Source organism: Crocodylus porosus, unplaced genomic scaffold (genome assembly GCF_001723895.1).
Source record: "Crocodylus porosus isolate Cpor-Errol unplaced genomic scaffold, CroPor_comp1, whole genome shotgun sequence".
Taxonomy (NCBI): Eukaryota; Metazoa; Chordata; order Crocodylia; family Crocodylidae; genus Crocodylus; species Crocodylus porosus.
The window spans coordinates 144,870,140-144,888,435 of record NW_017728886.1 but is presented as its reverse complement, the minus strand read 5'-3'; the positions used below and the strand labels follow the sequence as shown (position 1 = coordinate 144,888,435).

Here is an 18,296-nt window from a genome sequence, read left to right as displayed (position 1 = left end):
ATGAGCCCCGCGGCGCTGCCCATGCCGCTGCCTGCGTCTCCCCTGCCGCCTGCGCCGCCCCGCCGGGCGCGAGGGCTGCTCTCCATCCTGGGCCTGGCCCTCGGGAAGCCGCTGTGGATGTAGTTATTACTTCTTCCTCCTCCTCCTCGGGGCGGCCCCTCGCCCCCCGCCCCGCCTCGCCTTCCCTCGCCTCGCCTCGCCTTGCCGTGGGGGTCTGGTCTGCCCGAGCACCCCGGCCACGGGGACGTCTGGGATGCTGGCTGGGTCTTCCTGAGAGAGGAGCGGATTTCGGGTCGGGGCGGTCTCCTCTGGGTTTCTCCCCGGTGCCTGGGCTGCGCCTTCACTCGGCGGCGGTCTGCAGCCTCCGCACAGGGTGGTTCAGCACCCGCCCGGGCAGGGGAGAAAGAAAAGGATGAACAAGAACGCACCTGATCTTTTTTCTTTCAACTGCACGTGCTTCGGCATCGAGGAGGAAATGGATCTGAAGTAAATTGTCTCATGGATGCTAAGGGTGCGCCTGGGAATAAAACCCTCGCAGCCTCATCTTGCTTATTTGTATCGGGCGTTGCAAACTGAGGAGGGAAATGCTGAGAAGAGGAAAGTACCTCTGAGAGCTCCCCGCTTGGTCATGAATGAAGCCGCATCCAATGCAATAACTGGATTATAATTGTTGTTGTGATTAATATTACTGGCTGCTTTACTTTTGGGGGTTCGCCCTGCTCCTCCTCTTCCTCCTCCTCACTGGTTCCCTGTCGGGAAGTATGGCTAATCCTGGGAGAAGAGGCTATGATAACCGGGAGATAGTGCTGAAGTACATCCATTACAAACTGTCACAGAGGGGGTACGACTGGGCTGCCCACCAAGACAGAGCACGGGGTCCTCCGAGTCATTCTCCTGCTGCTGCTGTTGCTGCTGCTGGGACTTCCTCTGACCATGCTGGGCCGGTGTCTCTGCATCCTGAGCCTGCTGGCTCAGCTGCTGCTAGTAATGTGCCTCCTGGTAATGAGCCGGGCCCAGCCCCACAGGCTGTCCACCTGACCCTGCGCCAAGCGGGAGATGATTTCTCCCGCCGCTACCAGAGTGACTTTGCCCAAATGTCTGGCCAGCTGCACTTGACCCCCTTCACAGCCAGGGGGCGCTTTGTGGCGGTAGTGGAGGAGCTGTTCCGAGACGGAGTGAACTGGGGGAGAATTGTGGCCTTCTTTGAGTTCGGTGGCGTGATGTGCGTGGAGAGTGTCAACCGGGAGATGTCGCCCCTCGTGGACAACATTGCAACATGGATGACGGAGTACCTGAACAGGCACCTCCAGAACTGGATCCAGGACAATGGAGGCTGGGTATGTATCAGTTGTTTCTTTCCCTTTAAAATACAGTGCGGATCCCTTCTAGCCACTCTTGGGAGTTCAGCAAACTGGATGATGCACAGGGCACGAGAAAACAGAATACAAAAAATTCCAATTTATACTTTGATTGAGACAAATGAAGTCGGGCAGTAGTTTGGCTTGAGGCACGGTAGCTCGTTTTTAAGGGGCTGCCACTAGCCAGCCTGTGGCTAGTTCCCTTAACATTGAGCATTGGGTCATGCATGGGTTAAAGTGAAGCAGTTTCAGTGTGAGGGTGTTCACGGCCTTTCCTTCCTTGCTAAGCATTTGAGGAAGCTGTGTTTTCCTTTCTCCTCACCCCGCCATTCTCCTGGATGGGTGCAGGGAGAGTTCCCTCTCCTCTTCTTCAGTTTACTTTAACCATTGACATAATACAAGCGACACACGGTGCTTGATGGTAGGATGGGGTCATGGAGCAGCGTGGGAAAAGAAAACAATGATATTATTATACTCAGGAGTGATGCTGCTGGTGCGGAGTGGAGGGATGAAAGCAGAAATGGTACGTGTGCATAACTGCTCACATATTGTGGGTGACATTTTAATGGTAGATGCTTTAAACGGGTGAATCGCGTATTAAAGAACAGTGAAACATTGGTTGGGACTGATTGTCACCTGCTTCTCATAGCCACAATGATGCTTTAACTAGATAGTTTTGCATATGGTTCATTTTTCGAACTCTGTTTCTCTCCTGTGTTTACATTGAGCAATTTTCAGTCTGGAAGGAATAAAGGCTTCTCAGAGGCCAGGGGAGGAACTTACTGTGGGATTTTTCTGGAAAAAATGTTGTAAAATATTGCTTGCCTAGGAATGTCCTAGGTTACAATAAACAAGTCCCACAGATAAAAGTTACGTCTGGCTAGAATGGTTGTAACTTCATCCAAAGGGACCTGAATTTCACCACTCACAAGGCAAATGTGCTGTTTTCAACTTTTACAGTCAAACTTACTGTCTTTCTGTCTCAAAAAATACCCGTTTGATCAGTGGGCGTTGGCTTGCTTTCTTCCTTCTATACTAATCAATTGACAGTAAGAAACATTGTGCCCCCCAAGCTAATTCAGGTCTCAATTCAGGCTTGCTGCATGCATAAAGCCAATTATGTATGACACATCTGTAATGTATTTGTGTATAGGAGCAGTATACTGAACTAAAGACATGTTGAAGAAGAAACTTTTATATATAGGACTGGGAAATGCTGTAAGTCATTTAAAAGATGAGAATGTCCTGGCGTGGGGGAATAGTAGCCCATAGTCGTGTCTCTTATGAGATATTTTTAGAGAGCAATCACTTACATAACAGAGTTTCTAAAGGGAGTAATCTTTCCCAGCAAGTGCATTGATTTATGCCTGTTATTTAGAAAAAAGTCTTTCTAGAATGTTACTGTCTCTTTCAGCATCCAGAATAATCTTAAATTAGTGTTATATTTTGTGGTTTGCTACCTGCACTGTTTGTCTCTCTCTAAAGACTAAGAGTTTCCTTGTTCTGTCATTCACACACTGTTGGGCTCGAGAATGCCTGTGGACTGCCACACTGTTAGGATTTTGGAGAATTGTTCTGTGTTTGTATTTGATTTCCAAAGTTAAAATGTCAAGAACAGTGATTTGGACAATGGCCTGTTAACTGAAACTTGGTGGGAAGAAGAGGTCATCTTATATTAGAAATTATAAATATGGTATAAACATTTCACCGAAGGACATTCAAATGAACCTGGAAGACAGTCTTCCAAGAAGACATTCTCTACATGGTCTCCTTTTTTATAGGACAGCTGTTTGCACTGAACGTAAAGAAGCAGCAAGGAGCAGGATTTGTTGGATAACATATTTTATTACACCAAATCTATAGTTGGGAAAGATGTTCCGCAAGCTTTTAAGCACAAAATGCTAATCTAACATCTCTCCCAACTATATAAAAGGTAAAACCAAACAAATCTTGCTTCTTGCATATTCCTTGGACCATCATGGACACAAAGACAGTAGATAAGGGACCAGAGCAATTAGATTTTCTGTCTAGGAAACCAGGAGCTAGATCTGCGAAAGGACTCATGACTTGAGTGCTGGGGATGGTGGGTGCAGTATCTCTTCACATGCTACCTCCTAAACCAAAAGCAGTGCAACAGCACGACTGTCTAACCCTGTAAGTAACAGACTCACCTGGGAGAGGAGCACCTGGGCTCTGTTCCCTATGCCAAGGATTGTTTATCCATTTTACATGAAACTTATACTGGATAAACTTGGTAATCTATGGAGCAGGGTCTTTCCTCTTGGAGGTATGCACGCCCCTCCCTGGGCTAGAGTTATGTTTCTGCTTGGTCCTTGTCTTTGGCTGAGAATCTTGAATTCATTTTGCTAAGTGGCAGAATTTCAGAAGGAGATGTAGCAAATTGCTACCCCATATTCTACACCCCAGAACATCTTATAGTCTGGCAGTTACTAGGGCACTGTCCTGGGAGGGGAGAGTTGTGGTTTGATGATGGCATCGAACTGAAGTCTTCTATGTTCTGGATGAGTTCACTAACTACTCCACTGAGTTGCTGCATAAAAAAAAAGAGAGCCTTGCCCTCCTCCAGCTGTGGGCTTGGAGCACATCAGTCAGATCGTGTCCTCTGGAGAGCTATGCGGAGGGACCCGTACTTCAAGGACATCTAGAAATAGAGACCAAGTTAGGTAACTCTGCCAAGGTAGCAGTTGTTTTGGGCATGCACAGAAGCACAGCTCTGGGCACCTTGGAAAATGTGTTGTAAGAAATGTACAGAGGTATGGGTTCATATCCTCCTCCTGACATGTAGTGATCACCAAGTTCAGTAAAAACCAATCAGACATAACAAGAGGAATCATACAGTAACTTTTATTGTGGAGCAGTAGACAAGTCTCTGCAAACTTTTTCTCCTCTTTAACTAACTAGCTACTTCCTCACTCAGGGACCATCTCCTAATTCCTGACTTCTTCAGTCTCCTATGTTAGGGAGCATCTCTAAGATATAACTTCTATCACTACAGGCATCTAAAACATTGGAGCTGCTGAGCTGAGGATCACACCTAAAGTTTGCCCAAGTTCTTTTGCTGCTCTGGAACTTGCATCTTGGTCCATGGTCCACTGAAGTCAGTGGAAATCACTGTATTGATTTCTGTAGACTACAGATCAAGCCCTGACTTTATGCTGTATGTGTATTCTAGTAATAAAAATGTAAGGCATTCATTTAAATTCATAATTTTAAAGGAGAAAGGTATTACTAGAAATACTTGGCCAGAAGAAGCAAACAAATGGAGGTCATTTCTTGAGATTTTGAAATTTGGAAGTAATTTAGAACAGATAATAAGAGCCTTTAAAAGGCAAGCTACATCTTATGAATACTATGTAAACAAAGGCTGATGATTTGATGCACTGTAGGCCATTTTTTGGTGTGTATTTATGTGTAATGCACAGTTGAGAGCAGATGTGTGAAACATCTTATGATATATTTATGTTCATTTCTCTGTTAAGATTATTATGACTATTAATGGTTGAAAAACTTGTAAGCTCTTGCAACTAAAATCAAATTTCAGATACAGCTATTGGAATTCTCTTTTCAGATGAAAGAAATCCTAGATGGCACTTGGCATAGGATTTGTTTTTTTCAAAACATGTTAAAGGGAAAACATGCATTGGGGATAATTTATTGAAACACTCAGTCTTCAACTTGGCACTTATTCACAATGTAGGAAGCATATACTCTTACTATAGTATGTTGAATGTCTCTTCAAAGTAACTGCTTGTAAGCACATTTTATGCATACTTTTTATATAGTATAAGCATAATTTAATATAATATTAGTATTTTGCAATAGGTATCTGCTACAGCTACTGTATTGTAAGTTCATACTTTTATACTGTTCATACTTCTGCTTGCCGTGGTAATGATCCAGTGTGTAGTGCTATGTTATATTTCCATACTGTAATGTTGCAGTATAATATTTATGAAAATAATGTCATTTTTATAATTGTAAGAACATATTCTGTCATAAAACACCAAACCAATTGCTCAGTATACCTTTGCTCCATTTTGTGAGCGTACTTTAAGTAACTTGAAGTAACTACAAGCTGACAAATTGTATTTTTACATAAATCATCTATTCAATACAATCAAAATACTTTCAAAACAACGTATATTATTTATTATTTTATAAGGAAACCAAAGACAGAGAGAAGCACAGATACATGAGCCAGAAAGGGATATCACTTACAGAGCAGACATTTTAATGATTCCTGTGTATCCAATAGGAATGTTGTCTAATGACTGTTAGATTCCTTAACATTAAATTGTTTAATGATTCTGTTGGAATTTGAGACAGAAAAACAACATAATTTAACTGTTGGCTATATTTTCAGCTTACGGTTCTGCTGGGAAATTAAATACAGCTTTCAAAGATTTGCATACAGGTCTGGATAGCACACTTTGACTTGATTAAAACTTCTTAATTACATTATAAAAGAAAAAAAGAAAAGTAGGTCATCTCTACAATTTCATGGTACTTAATATATGTGTTGTGACTGTTGATAAGTTAATGGCTTAATTTTTTTTAATGTCTGCTGTTTTAACTGCAGAATAACTGTCTCAATAGCAGATGAACAGACTAGCACAGTTTGTGACTTACAAGTATGAGCTGGAAATATTAAATGCAAGGCATTTGGGGGGAATACCCATATTTGCCTTGAAATAATTCTTCGTTTTCGTCAAGTCTGGAGCCCAGACCCAACACCAGTGGTTCTCAACCTTAGACTCACAACAACCCTTGTTAGATTCAAGGCAGCCCTCAGAAAATGCCAGCTCTTAGCTTTCACTCAATTTTTCTCGGGAAAAATAATACTGCAATTCTTCTGTTGCAAAGAATTCAGAAAGACAGTAACAGGTCAGGCTGTTTTTGACTCTGTTCCTATTTGAAATCTCTGAGTTTATGTTGTGAATCAAATGCAACTGTTTGCACTCCTTAAAACACCAGTATTGCATAGCACACTGTGACACTTAAGAGGATCTCACAACCCCACTTGAGAATCAGTGGTATATATTGTAGCTTAGCAGAGCTCAGCCTTGGGCTGTTCATAGTCCGACCTGTAGCTCTTTTGGTGTTTAAATTTTCCAGGAAAAAGGTCATTTAAAACAAAAAAACAATAGGGAACACAGACATGCTCATGCACATTTAGACAGATAATACTTTATTTATACTAGTAACCAGCCCAGAGAAATGAAAAAAGGTTGCTTTGATGACTTGGCTTTGAAAAAGTTGCTCTGAAGGAAGGTGATTGATTTATGGCCAGCTTGTGAGATTCTTACACATACTGGAGACATCTACATGTGTGCTGCCCACAGAGTAGACTAATTGGCTCCACAGTAAAGCATCACTGTCTTACATATGCACTGGTATTAGAGTGCAATATACTAATTAACTCTGCTGTAATATAGTACTATAACTTGTAGTGAAGTACTTTACTGCACTGAAATGCACATGTAGACGGTGATTGGGAGCAGAAATTGTGCACAGGCAGCAGGGGCAGACCCCTGCCTGCCGCCTAGTCACACAGCTCTGCACATTCAGCACTCATGCCCCAGCCAGCCACTCCGCACTGTGCCACTGTCCAGGGCTCACCCACCAAGCTGCTGCCAGCCTGGGCCTGCTCTGCCCTGACTTAAAGTGCTGCTGTCCTGGGTGCATGTGTAGATGCTGCACCTGGGAGCAGTGTACTACAGCTCAGAGTTCTCTGGAGTTTATCGCTTTGCATTAATTGCACATGTAGATGCACCCAATGAGTGGGTGAGATACCCTTTTTCTCCCAATGGCTTCAGTGTGACATGTTATAATATGAGTTTTACTACTCAGTAAGGGTATCACAATCTTAGCTGCTTTGATGAGTGCATTAGTTATTGCTAAATTCATTATACACTTTTTTGGAAATACTAGTATAGTGAATTCTTGCGTCTTTCTTTGACCCCATGTAATAACTGAGTTCCCAGTGCATAAAAAGACTTATGTGCCTAAGGTAACACCCTAGCATTCTTTTGGGCATCTAAGTCCAAAATTTTTATTCTCAGAAATCCTGCCTAGTCAGTTAAGTGCCTAAATTTTCACCAGTAAAGTTTCCCAGGCACCTGAAATCCTACTTTTGCATATGCCGTGCTATGTCCACCTTCACAAGGTTGAGCAGCTTGCCTTCTACTCCACGGGTTTTCAACCTTTTTTTAAGAAGTGTACCCCTTCTGGGGACTTGCATGCGGCAGTGGTGGTGTAAGATGGTGGATGGCGGCAGCTGCTGCATGAAAGCTTCCCCCCCGGTGTCCGGCTGGCTGGGTGGCACCTGTGCGGCCTGCAGATGGGATCTGCTTTCCTTGTCCCGCTCCCAGCCCTGGGAAGTGGTGGGGGTGTGGAGTGGTGGGTGATAGTGCTCCATCTCTAGCCCCTTTCCAAGTACCCTGGGGGTACATGTACCCCCAGTTGACAACCCCTGCTCTACTCAATCCAGATACTTCAATTATCCTCTATTCAAGTGTTCTAGCATGATCTGGGAGGCATGCTGAGAGACATGCCTTATACATGCCTAGAGGTTCAGGAGGCACACAGTGCAGATCCATGTTCGAATATTCAGAATCACAATTGGAGGAGGTGCCTCCCCTCCATCCTTTTAGTCAATTGCTTGGTAGATGGAACGGCAGTGTGTTGTGAGAGACCTGTCTTTCAATGCCTTCCTCAACATGAAGGGATTCAAACCCATATTTCTAACCTCCCAAAAGCTGCCCATCTCACAGCACTGTCAGTTGTTCTGGGATGGCAAATGATGCTCTTCAGCTCTCCTTTTCAAGCTGTGCAGACTTGCACAAAATATTTTGAGATTCACTGAGGCAAAATTGACAGTACAAGGGGAGCACGGCTCTAGTTCTGTGATTAGAGCAGTCACATAGAAGTATGTGACTGAAGTACAAAGCAGTCCTTGGAACGTGGGTCAGAGCCTAGGTTTCTCCTCACCTCAGTGCATGCTCTAAGCACTACAGGCACATTTACACATGCTCCAGTGGTGGGCACTTTAATTAGAGCAGCTCCAAGAGCTCCTTTAATTAAAGCGCCACTTTAGTGTCCCCCCACTTCAAAATGGTGGCATCAAAAAGTGTGTTCAACAAACTCCACCAGACTTGATTAATCGAGTCTTCTCCGATGCGCTGTAATTATAGCACATCGGAGCAGCCTCTGTGCTTGTGTTTAGGCACTCTAGGCTTCCTGTGTCTGGCCTGAAGTGGCACAGTTCAGGAGGAGAAGCAGAGCATGTCTCCACCTCAGAACAGCCAATTTGGGGCACTATCCCAGGAAGTGAGCAGTGAGTTTGAATTTTTGCAGGCTCAGGAGGGCTTTGGACCCAAGTTACCTGCTTCCTCAGTAAATGTTTTAACCTTTGAGACCTCAGATGGAAAAAGGGCAACAGCACCTCATCGGCCAAGCAAAATGGTGGCTCCAGTGCCATTTTTATATGTAGCAACTTAGGAAATTGTTTCCTAGTTCCAGGATTCACAATTTGGAATGTGAATCCTCATCTGATATAGGTACCTCCTTGCAGCCCTGAGCGAGGCACATGAGCTCTGAAGAACAGCTGGATTTAAAGACACACAACTCTCTTCAGCATTTCCCATTAGGTAGTCTAATCAATGCCCTTACTCAGGCTGTAGCTCTTGTGAATTGCTGTTCTGAAGGGCCTTAAATCCCCACATGCATTGTATAGGAGCTTGAGTGTCTAACTTAGGGCTGTGGACTCTGTTCTGAGAGCCAGGCACCTCAAAGTTATGTGCTGGAACACTTAACATTGCAAGAGCCATCTGCAGGTCTTGATGTAAGTTACCATTTGACTGTTAAAAGGAAATTGTCAGTTTGAAAATCTGTTCTATTTAAAAGTGGATTAGCGGCAGTTAATCAGCAGGTATGGCACCTTCCGAGTCATTAGGCAGTTTGTGTGCGTCTGTGGTTTTTAAAATCACATTTTCATATTTATCAAAATATTTTTCTGTCTGCTAGTGCTGGCAAGAAACTAATTTATAAGGAAGCTACAAATTCAAAATGTAAACACAACAATAATGATGGGAAAAACGCAGAGAAAATAATTTTTTTAGCCTTGTTGCTCTAGTTTTCAGTCATCTTTGACATTACCTGTAAAAATATTAGTAAAGTATTGTGAGAGAAATGTTTTTTGTTCTTAGGATTTTTCTTACGTTAATGAGTGTGTTGTCATTTACACATAACTGCCTCAATGTGACACAATACTGTGATGGTCAAGCATCTGTAATATAGGATGGCCTATTTTTCACTTCAGAATTGAGAGAAACGATTAGTCTTGTATGAAATGGTGTGTAAAATTGCATGTTGTGTGGGAGTCTTTTCTCATCATGGCCCAGATTTTCCAAGTGGTACAGTCATTTTGTGCTGCATCACTGATGGAGAGTGACCTTAAAGCTAATAATAAACATTCTCAATATAAAAGTGGCATTTGGTGGTGTAGAGCCTTTCATCCTGAGAGCAAGGAAAAGGAGGTACGGCTTCAGAAAAATGTGGGAGGGTGTAGCTGGGATACTACTTTGGTTTTCTGCTGTGGTTTTGATCTCTAGTAATTGCTTGTGTAAAACAAGAGTCAGTATTAGGCTTCTGTAGTACAAAGTTAGAGCGGGAATTTAAGGGAAGTGCGAAAGTAGACTGAGTAGCATTGCCTGGTGGAGAAGCCACTAGTGTGGAAAGTAGGAGAAGGGGGATTTACTCACTAATCTAAACCAGGGGTGCTCAACCCCCAGCCTGCAGGTCAGTTCCAGCCATCTGCTGCCGTGTCATCTGGCCTGCATGGCTCACCACAGCTCTGTGGGCTCCCCCATGCGGTGCATGGGATGGCGCAGAGCTAGATCCCAGTGTGCAGGGGTGGCACAGTGCCCCCCAGAACCCAATCCCCACATGTGGGACCAGATTGAGGTAGCTCAGGACCTGAGGCTCAATCCTAGCAGGCAAGGGCTGCACGGAGTCTTGGGGCCTGATCCTGAGGCATGGGGTCTGATGTTGTCTGTAGACCAAGCCCACAGCCCTCATCTGGCCTGCAGGACCAAAAGGATGAATGCCACTGATCTAAACTATTTTGCAGATTGGAAAAAGATCATTCTTCTTCCATTTTCCCTCCAACTGTTTGTTTAGGATCTCTTAGACTGTCTTCCATTGTGTGTTTGTACAGTGCCTGACACACAGGGAATCCCATCTGCTGGGTTCTCTACAGCACAGTAATATACTGCAACCACTGCTGCTGCTACTACTGCCAGCAAACTGCATGCTCATCTCTGGCCTGTGTTCTGTGCAGATTGGCTCCGCTACCTAAACTGGGTCAGCAACCTTGGCAGTAAAACAGTCAGTGCCAAGAAAATGAGAAATCAGATTAAATAATGAATCTTCTCTAGCAAATTGGATTTTTGTAACCTTTTGGTGACTATTGTCATCCCTTTCTGTAATTCAAGTTACAGGTAAAATGCAAAGTTGTGCATTTATGAAAGCCTAGTCATTTTACCAGCAATGTGCTGCTGTCTGGTTGCCTGTTGTTGTTCTGTTTTTAGTAATTCTTCCTCTCTCTTTATTTCTAGTCCTGACTGACTGCTTTATGCAGTCCCCAGCTTTCTGTCATGCTTTCTAGTCATACTTTTAGTAACCTTTTCCTAAACTGATGCATTTCTAGTCTTTTAAATGTCAACACTGTAGCATGAGCTACAGAGAAGCCAAAACCATAACTTCAGTTTTCTTGTGTTCTTTCCCATCTAAGTTCACAGATGAATGATGAGCACCCCTTTCATAAACAGTGTGTATGGGTGCCCCATGTTCAGAGGTTTCTACCACTCAGCACACCCACAGACCCATTCCTAAGCACATTAATCACTTGTTACCAGTTGTTTAGCAACTCCTAAAACAGTGCAAAAGCACACTAGTGATAGAAAACAGAACTGTCTTTGTATTCTACATTTTAGAAGATTTTAGAGATACATAGCATATCTGAAGTTCAAAGTTATAGCTAGGTTATCTATCCATGCCTTTTCATACACAGCCTGATCCAGTGCTCATTGGGAGTTTTTCCACTGACTTCAGTGGTCACTGGGCAAACTCCCTGAAGCACAAAACTAATGGGACCTTGCTTTCCATTTGACAGGAGTGAAACTCGAGGGCAAGAGTTAAAAGTCAGTACTGTAAAACTGGTGTGTGGTGGGAGAATCCAGCTTGTGGTTTCTTCATCACACAGCAATCTCTAAAGAAATCCAGCAAATTATCTTGCACTAATTTCCTTGTCTGACTTGAAGCCCATTGAGGTAAATGGAAGAAATCCAAATGAGTTCAGTGGGCTTTGGATCAGGCCCTTAATTACTTATTTGTTAGTTCCAGCACTGCTTTGAATATTAAATGTATTCTTTTTTTTTTTTAATTATTTGAACACAATGTGTGCTTGGACTTAATAATTCAATAGTAGTTATTATAGTAACTGAGAAGGCAGTCTTTACTTTGTTGCAACAAAGTACAGACTCTTTCTGAGGGCAGTAGTGGAAGAAGGATTCTTTTTATTTCATTCCATGGATGGAAGAAGCTATGTGGTACTCTAAATCAGGGATGGCCAACTTGCAGCAAATGTGCCACAAGTGGCACGCAAAGCTGCTTTATGTGGCACATGGCAGATCTGAGAGAGATCAAGAAGGAGCTGAGCAACAGATCAGGAAGGGAAGAGAGGGACTACTTAGAAAAGCTGAACGTGAACACGTCCAAGGGGCCGGCTGGGATGCATCCAAGGGTGCTGAGGGAGTTGGCTGACGTAATTGCAGAGCCATTGGCCATCATCTTTGAAAACTCATGGTGATCAGGAGAAGTCCTGGGTGATTAAAAAAGGGCAAACATAGTGCCCATATTTAAGAAAGGGAAAAAGGATTTAGGGAACTATACACCAGTCAGCCTTTCCTCAGTTTATGGAAAAACCATGGAGCAGATCCTCAAGGAATCCATTTCTAAGCACTTGAGGGAGGGGAAGGTGATTAGGAATAGTCAGCATGGATTACCAGGGATGACTAACCTGATGGCCTTCTATGATGAGGTGACTGACTCTGTGAATGTGGGGAGACCGGTGGATGCGGCGTACCTTGATTTTAGCAAGGCTTTTGATACAGTCTCCCACAACATTCTCGCAGGCAAGCTAAGGAAGTATGGGCTGGATGAATGGACTGTAAGATGGATAGAAAACCGCCTGGAGCGTCATGCTCAGAGGATAATCAATGGGTCGATATCTAGCTGGCAGCCAGTATCAAGTAGAGTGCCCCAGGGTTCAGTCCTGGGTCCAGTTTTGTTCAAGGTCTTCATCAGCAACCTGGAAGATGGCATAGAGTGCACTATCAGCAAGTTTCCAGATGACACTAAGATAGGGTTAGTAGTAGATATGCTGGAGGGGAGGGCTAGGATTCAGAGTGACCTAGACAAACTGGAGGATTGGGCCAGAAGGAATCTCATGAGGTTCAACAAGGACAAGTGCAAAGTCTTACACTTAGGACAGAACAATCGCATGCACCAGTACAGGCTGGGGGCTGACTGGCTGAGTAGCAGCTCTGCAGAGAAAGACCTGGGGGTTACAGTGGACAATAAGCTGAATATTGCCATACTGGGCTGCATTGGTAGGTGTGTTGCCATTAGATCAAGGGAAGTGATTATTTCCCTCTATTCAGCGCTGGTGAGGCCACATCTGGAGTAGTGTTCAGTTTTGGGTCCCCCACTACAGAAAGGATATGGAGATTTTGGAGAGAGTCCAGCAGAGGGCAACAAAAATGGTGAGGGGGCTAGGGGACATGACTTCTGAGGAGAGGCTGAGGGAACTGGACTTATTTAATCTAGAGAAGAGACTGAGAGGGGAGTTAGTAGCAGCCTTCAACTACTTGAAGGGGTTTTGGAAGAGGATGGACCTAGACTGTTCTTAGTGGTGGCAGATGACAGAACAAGGAGCAATGGTCTCAAGTTGCAGCAAGAGAAGTTTAGGTTAGATATTGGGAAGAAATTTCTCACTAGGAGGGTAGTAAAACTCTAGAACAGGTTACTCAGAGAGGTGGTGGAATCTCCATCCTTGTAGGTTTTCAAGATCTTGATTAGACAAAGATTTGACTGGGATGATCTAGTTGGGGATGGCCCTGCTGGGTTGGACTAGATGACCTCCTGAGGTCCCTTCCAACCCTAATTTTCTATAATTCTATGAGAGAGCAGAGCAATGGATCAAGCAGTAAGAAGAGTGGTAGAAAGGGCAGGGATGAGAGAGAAGAGCAAAGGATTGGGCAGGGGAGGAGGATCAGAATGGCTCTTGGGGAGGGGGGCAGAGCTTACCTGTCATGCCTGGCAAAAAAGTTGGCTTCCACTGCTCTAAATCAGGGGTGTCAAACTTTTCTGGCTTCACAGGCCAGAAGAGTGGTGTTGGGCTGTTCCATGGGCCAGATGAATGACCTGTGGCTGGCCCCTTGTGATGGATTTGGACCACGTATTCCTGCAAAAGCTCTTTGAGTTCAGAAGCATCATTGGATTTGAGAAAGTGTTAGCTATTTACATTAATAATAAGAACATCCACCCTTGTGTCAGACAGGGTAAAAATAGCTTGGAGGCAACTACAGGCCAGTCAGCCTCACTTCTATCCTGGGGAAGGTCTTTGAAAAAATTATCAAGGGCCACATTTGTGAGAGCCCTGCAGGTGAAGTGATGTTGAGGGGTAACCAGCATGGGTTCGTGCAAGGCTGATCCTGCCTGACTAACCTGGTCTCTTTCTATGATCAGGTAACAAAGAGCTTAGATGGGAAGGAGGAAGTCGACGTCATCTTCTTGGACTTCCAAAAGGCCTTTGACACAGTGTCCCACCCAATTCTGGTGGGCAAGCTGAGGGACTGCGGCATTGACAAATGCACAGTCACATGGATGGCAAACTGGCTCCAGGGATGCACCCAGAGGGTGGTGGTGGATGGGTTGATGTTGACCTGGGAGGGTGTAGGCAGCAGAGTCCCCCAGGGCTCAGTCCAAACAAAGTTTCATCATATAAATGTTGTAAGTGCGAAATGCTGTAACTTAAAATGTTGTAAGTTTAGGACTGCCTGTACTGTACATGCATATGGCCCCAGGCAGCTGAGAGAGCAGCTTCCGCATGTAAATGGGTTGCGGGGGGGGGAGGGGAGAGGACTCAGCCCTCGTATGGAGGGAGGAAGGGCTTGGGCCCCAGTGAGGAGTGGGACAGGACTGCAGGCAGCAGATCTGGGGGGCGGGGGCCGGGCTCCCTGGTGATGTGCCCCCTGCATGTGCAGTAGCTTTGAGGTTCACAACCCCGCAGTACTGCCTTCAATGTCTGTGCCCACCCCCACCTCCACCCTATGCACAGATCTGGGGGGTGCAGGCCCCTCCCCCCCCGCCTCTCCAGGAGTGTGCACTGCCCCAGTTAGCTGGCCCGACCCCCTGTGCCCAAGCCTGCAGTGGGTGGTAGCAGGTGGGGAGCTGCTGCAGCAGCCAACTGGGAGAAGGGGACTGTGGACCTGCATCCCTGGCCCTGTAGCTCTGGCTGCTGGGGGGGGTAGGGGGCTGTGGGTGGAGGGCAAGGGGCATCTTCAGGGCTGGTGGGGGGCTGTGGCAGGGAGGAGTGAGAGGCACAGGCCGGTGCGGGGGGCTGTGTTCTTAAAAAAAAAAAAAAAAAAAAGTCTCCTTTTCATGGAATCAGCTGGTTAGTAGAATCAAATCACCATTTCCCAAAGTGATTCCAATAAGAAGAATCCACTGTATTTATCTTCCATCAGTAGTGCTTTCTTAACCCAGGTGAAGGTCAACAGAGGTGACTTGTGTTCTTTTCTTCTCTTCTTTTCAGTCTCTAACAGCTTCTTTACATTTCCTAGTGGTATACATGCTGTAATGAAAAAAAAATGTTTCACCAGACTTAATATTTGCCAAAATACTGATTTTTGGTTTTAGGGTTTTTTTGGTTTTTTTGTTGGTTTGGATTTCAACAGAACTATATAGCGTTTACATTGCAGCAGTTGGCCAGATCCAGAAAGTTAATCGGATTAGAAACAGACCTGTGCTCAAATTTAACTGAGTGGAATGGTGGTGAGGGGAACCAAACCCAAACAAAAACCAAAAAAGTTAGCCATTTCATTGTATATTAGATTAAAATTGTTTTAGCTTTAATATTTTTGTATTAGGAATGCAGGTACAAGAATTTTCCATTCAATGGAAAAAGAAGGTTATAAAGTAAGTTATTTTGGGGGTTGTTTTTGTTGTCTGTAGATACTATTCAGAAAACTAGTGGAACATTTCAGGTACTATAGTTTTCAGCTTTAGGCTTTTCCCTTGTGTGTAAGCAGGGCTTTCCTGGTAAGCATTTAACAAAGGGAATTCTCCTTCCTTCTGATTCTTATTATGTACATGTATTGGAAGCTACTTACAGCTACTGATAAGAAGTCTCCTCCCCAGTACACACGTGTATATCTGCATGGATGCATGCTCCTCCAGTTCCACCTGCAAGGCTTACTGGGAACAGAGCAAAGTTCAGGTACAGTCAGACAAAGACATCTCAGCTCAAACGTAACATGCAAAATTACTAAAACCATGGGACTACTCAAGGGTTTAAAGTTAGCCACATGTTTAAATACCTGGCTGAATTTAGACTTGTTTACTCATACTGGGTGCCCTTGACATGGACAAACAGGATATGAACTCTGCAGGACTTTTGCCTAGGTCAGTGGTGTCCAAGTCATTTGGCCATGTGGGGTGGAAAAGTGGCACAGGGCTGGTCTGCAAGCCAAATTTGGAGTGTGGGCTATGTCATGTGGCTCATGGGTCTGGAATTTGGCAGTGGGAGAGTTAATTGCTGTGGCTCCTGGAACTGTGGCAGCCATTGTTCCTCCCACTATCACATTTCTGCTCCCATGGACTGGATGACATAGCTCCATGCTCCTGATTCAGCCCACGAGGCTGGAAATTTGCTGATAGGATAAGCAGCAGCAGGATTCATTGCTCTGGCTCCAGCTACCACTGCTTACCACACTGCCAGGCTTCTACAGCTGTGGGGAGCCCTGCAGGTTAGATGAAGTGGATGAATGGGCCAGATCCTGGTTACTCCTGGCCTATGTAGTGACAATTGGATCTGAGCCTGTGGCTGTAGTGCTGTGAAATGCCTGTTATAGCAACACATTCTGTCTGACGAGCTTTTAGTGTTATGGTGATCTGTTAACTTTTATCAGCTTGATCTAAAGTTACCTTTATAAGTGACCATTTTCCATAGGAAAACTCACTGAATACTTTGAAACAATAATGTGAAATTTCAGAGTGTCTTATTTCTTATTTAAAAGAAAAAAAAGGATTATTTCTATGGAAAAGTAATTTATCTTGAGTTCTTCTTAGTCTCTCTTTAACTTAGAAGCTGTGCTCAACTACAGAAGCCTCTCATGGATCATGTACACAATTAATTCACTTAATGACATTTTAAAAACAAAAGTTAAAACTTCTACATTCTGAATAAAAATAAGCCTTGGACTGTTCTCTAAAGATCTGCAAATTTAGGTTCAGTCAGACACAGTCAAGAATTTGAATTTTCCTTGGAAACTCCTCACCTTTGAGATTCATTTTAGGAGCTGCTGACAGTAGCAGATCTAGGACAGTGTAAAGATTAAGTTGTAGCGATGGTGGGAAGCTAACTTCACCCGTATAGCAAGCTTATTACACATGCATCTAGTAGTTGAGACTGAAGCTCTTTGCAGTGAACCAACATTGGTGGGTTGTTATGGCACCATCACACCCCTCCCTATGCACTGGCCCAGATCTTCTCCCAGCTGCTGACTCAGTTGCTTCAACTTAGTTGCTGTTAAGGTGGTATTGGTGGGCCATGGAAGTCTTTTGTATAACTAGAATTCAAGCCACATCAGATGTTTCAGATTAAAACATTGTACTTGAAAGCAAATTAGAAGCTGTATGAACATGATTACCCCCCCCACCAAGATCTTTTTACACTGCCGGGGGCAAATCCCCAAGTGGTGTAAACTGTTATAGGCTATACCAGTCTACACCTGCTCAACTATTGTGCCCTACTCCACCACTTGTGGGTCTGTTATACAAGGTCCTCAGTGTAACTGAGAATCAAGCTTAATGAGTCCGTTGGTTTGAGACTGTTATGTGACCTACTCTTCCTTCCCTGCCCCTGTTCTATTCATCTTCAGTAGTAGATAGTAACATTTTAAAATGTTAGAATTGTACATTTTAGCAGCAAGAACCACTTTACCCCCTGGGCCCCTCTTAGATCCCAGGGGAGGCGTATCTAGGCCAAGGGTTAGTGAGGAACTAGTTAGGGAACTTCTGGAAGGACTGGATGTATTCAAATCAGCTGGTCCGGACGATCTCCACCGTAGAGTACTGAGGGAGTTGGCTGAGGTCATTGCAGGACCCCTGGCACGGCTTTACGAGCGCTCGCGGTGCTCTGGTGTGGTGTCAGAGGACTGGAAGAGGGCCAATGTGGTTCCCATCTTCAAAAAGGGGATGAAGGAGGACCCGGGAAACTATAGGCCAGTTAGTCTTACCTCGATCCTGTGCAAGCTTTTTGAGAATTATTCTGGCTCAGATCCACGAGGGGTCAGCAGGGGAGATTATGCTTCAGGGCAACCAACACAGGTTTATCAGAAGCAGGTCCTGTCAGACCAACCTGGCGGCCTATGACCAGATCACCAAATCCTTAGATGCAGGGATAGCAGTGGACATAGTCTTACTGGACTTTTGGAAGGCCTTCAACACTGTCTCTCACCCCATTCTCATTAAGAAACTGGGGGACTGTGGTGTTGACACCCACACAGTCAATTGGGTCACCAACTGGCTGGAGTGCCGCATCCGGAGAGTGGTGGTGGATGGGTCATTTTC

General features: G+C 44.6%; 1 protein-coding gene across 1 annotated transcript in view; it reads left to right on the top strand.

Moving 5' to 3' along the window:
- Positions 1 to 6: 6 nt before the first annotated feature.
- Positions 7 to 18,296, top strand: part of BCL2 (BCL2, apoptosis regulator) — a 153,594-nt gene continuing 135,304 nt past the window's right edge. Inside the window, exon 1 of the mRNA XM_019542252.1 lies at positions 7 to 1,337. Within this exon, the coding sequence (XP_019397797.1) occupies positions 762 to 1,337 (576 nt within the window). The 5' untranslated portion in view covers positions 7 to 761. The remainder of the gene's footprint in view (positions 1,338 to 18,296) is intronic.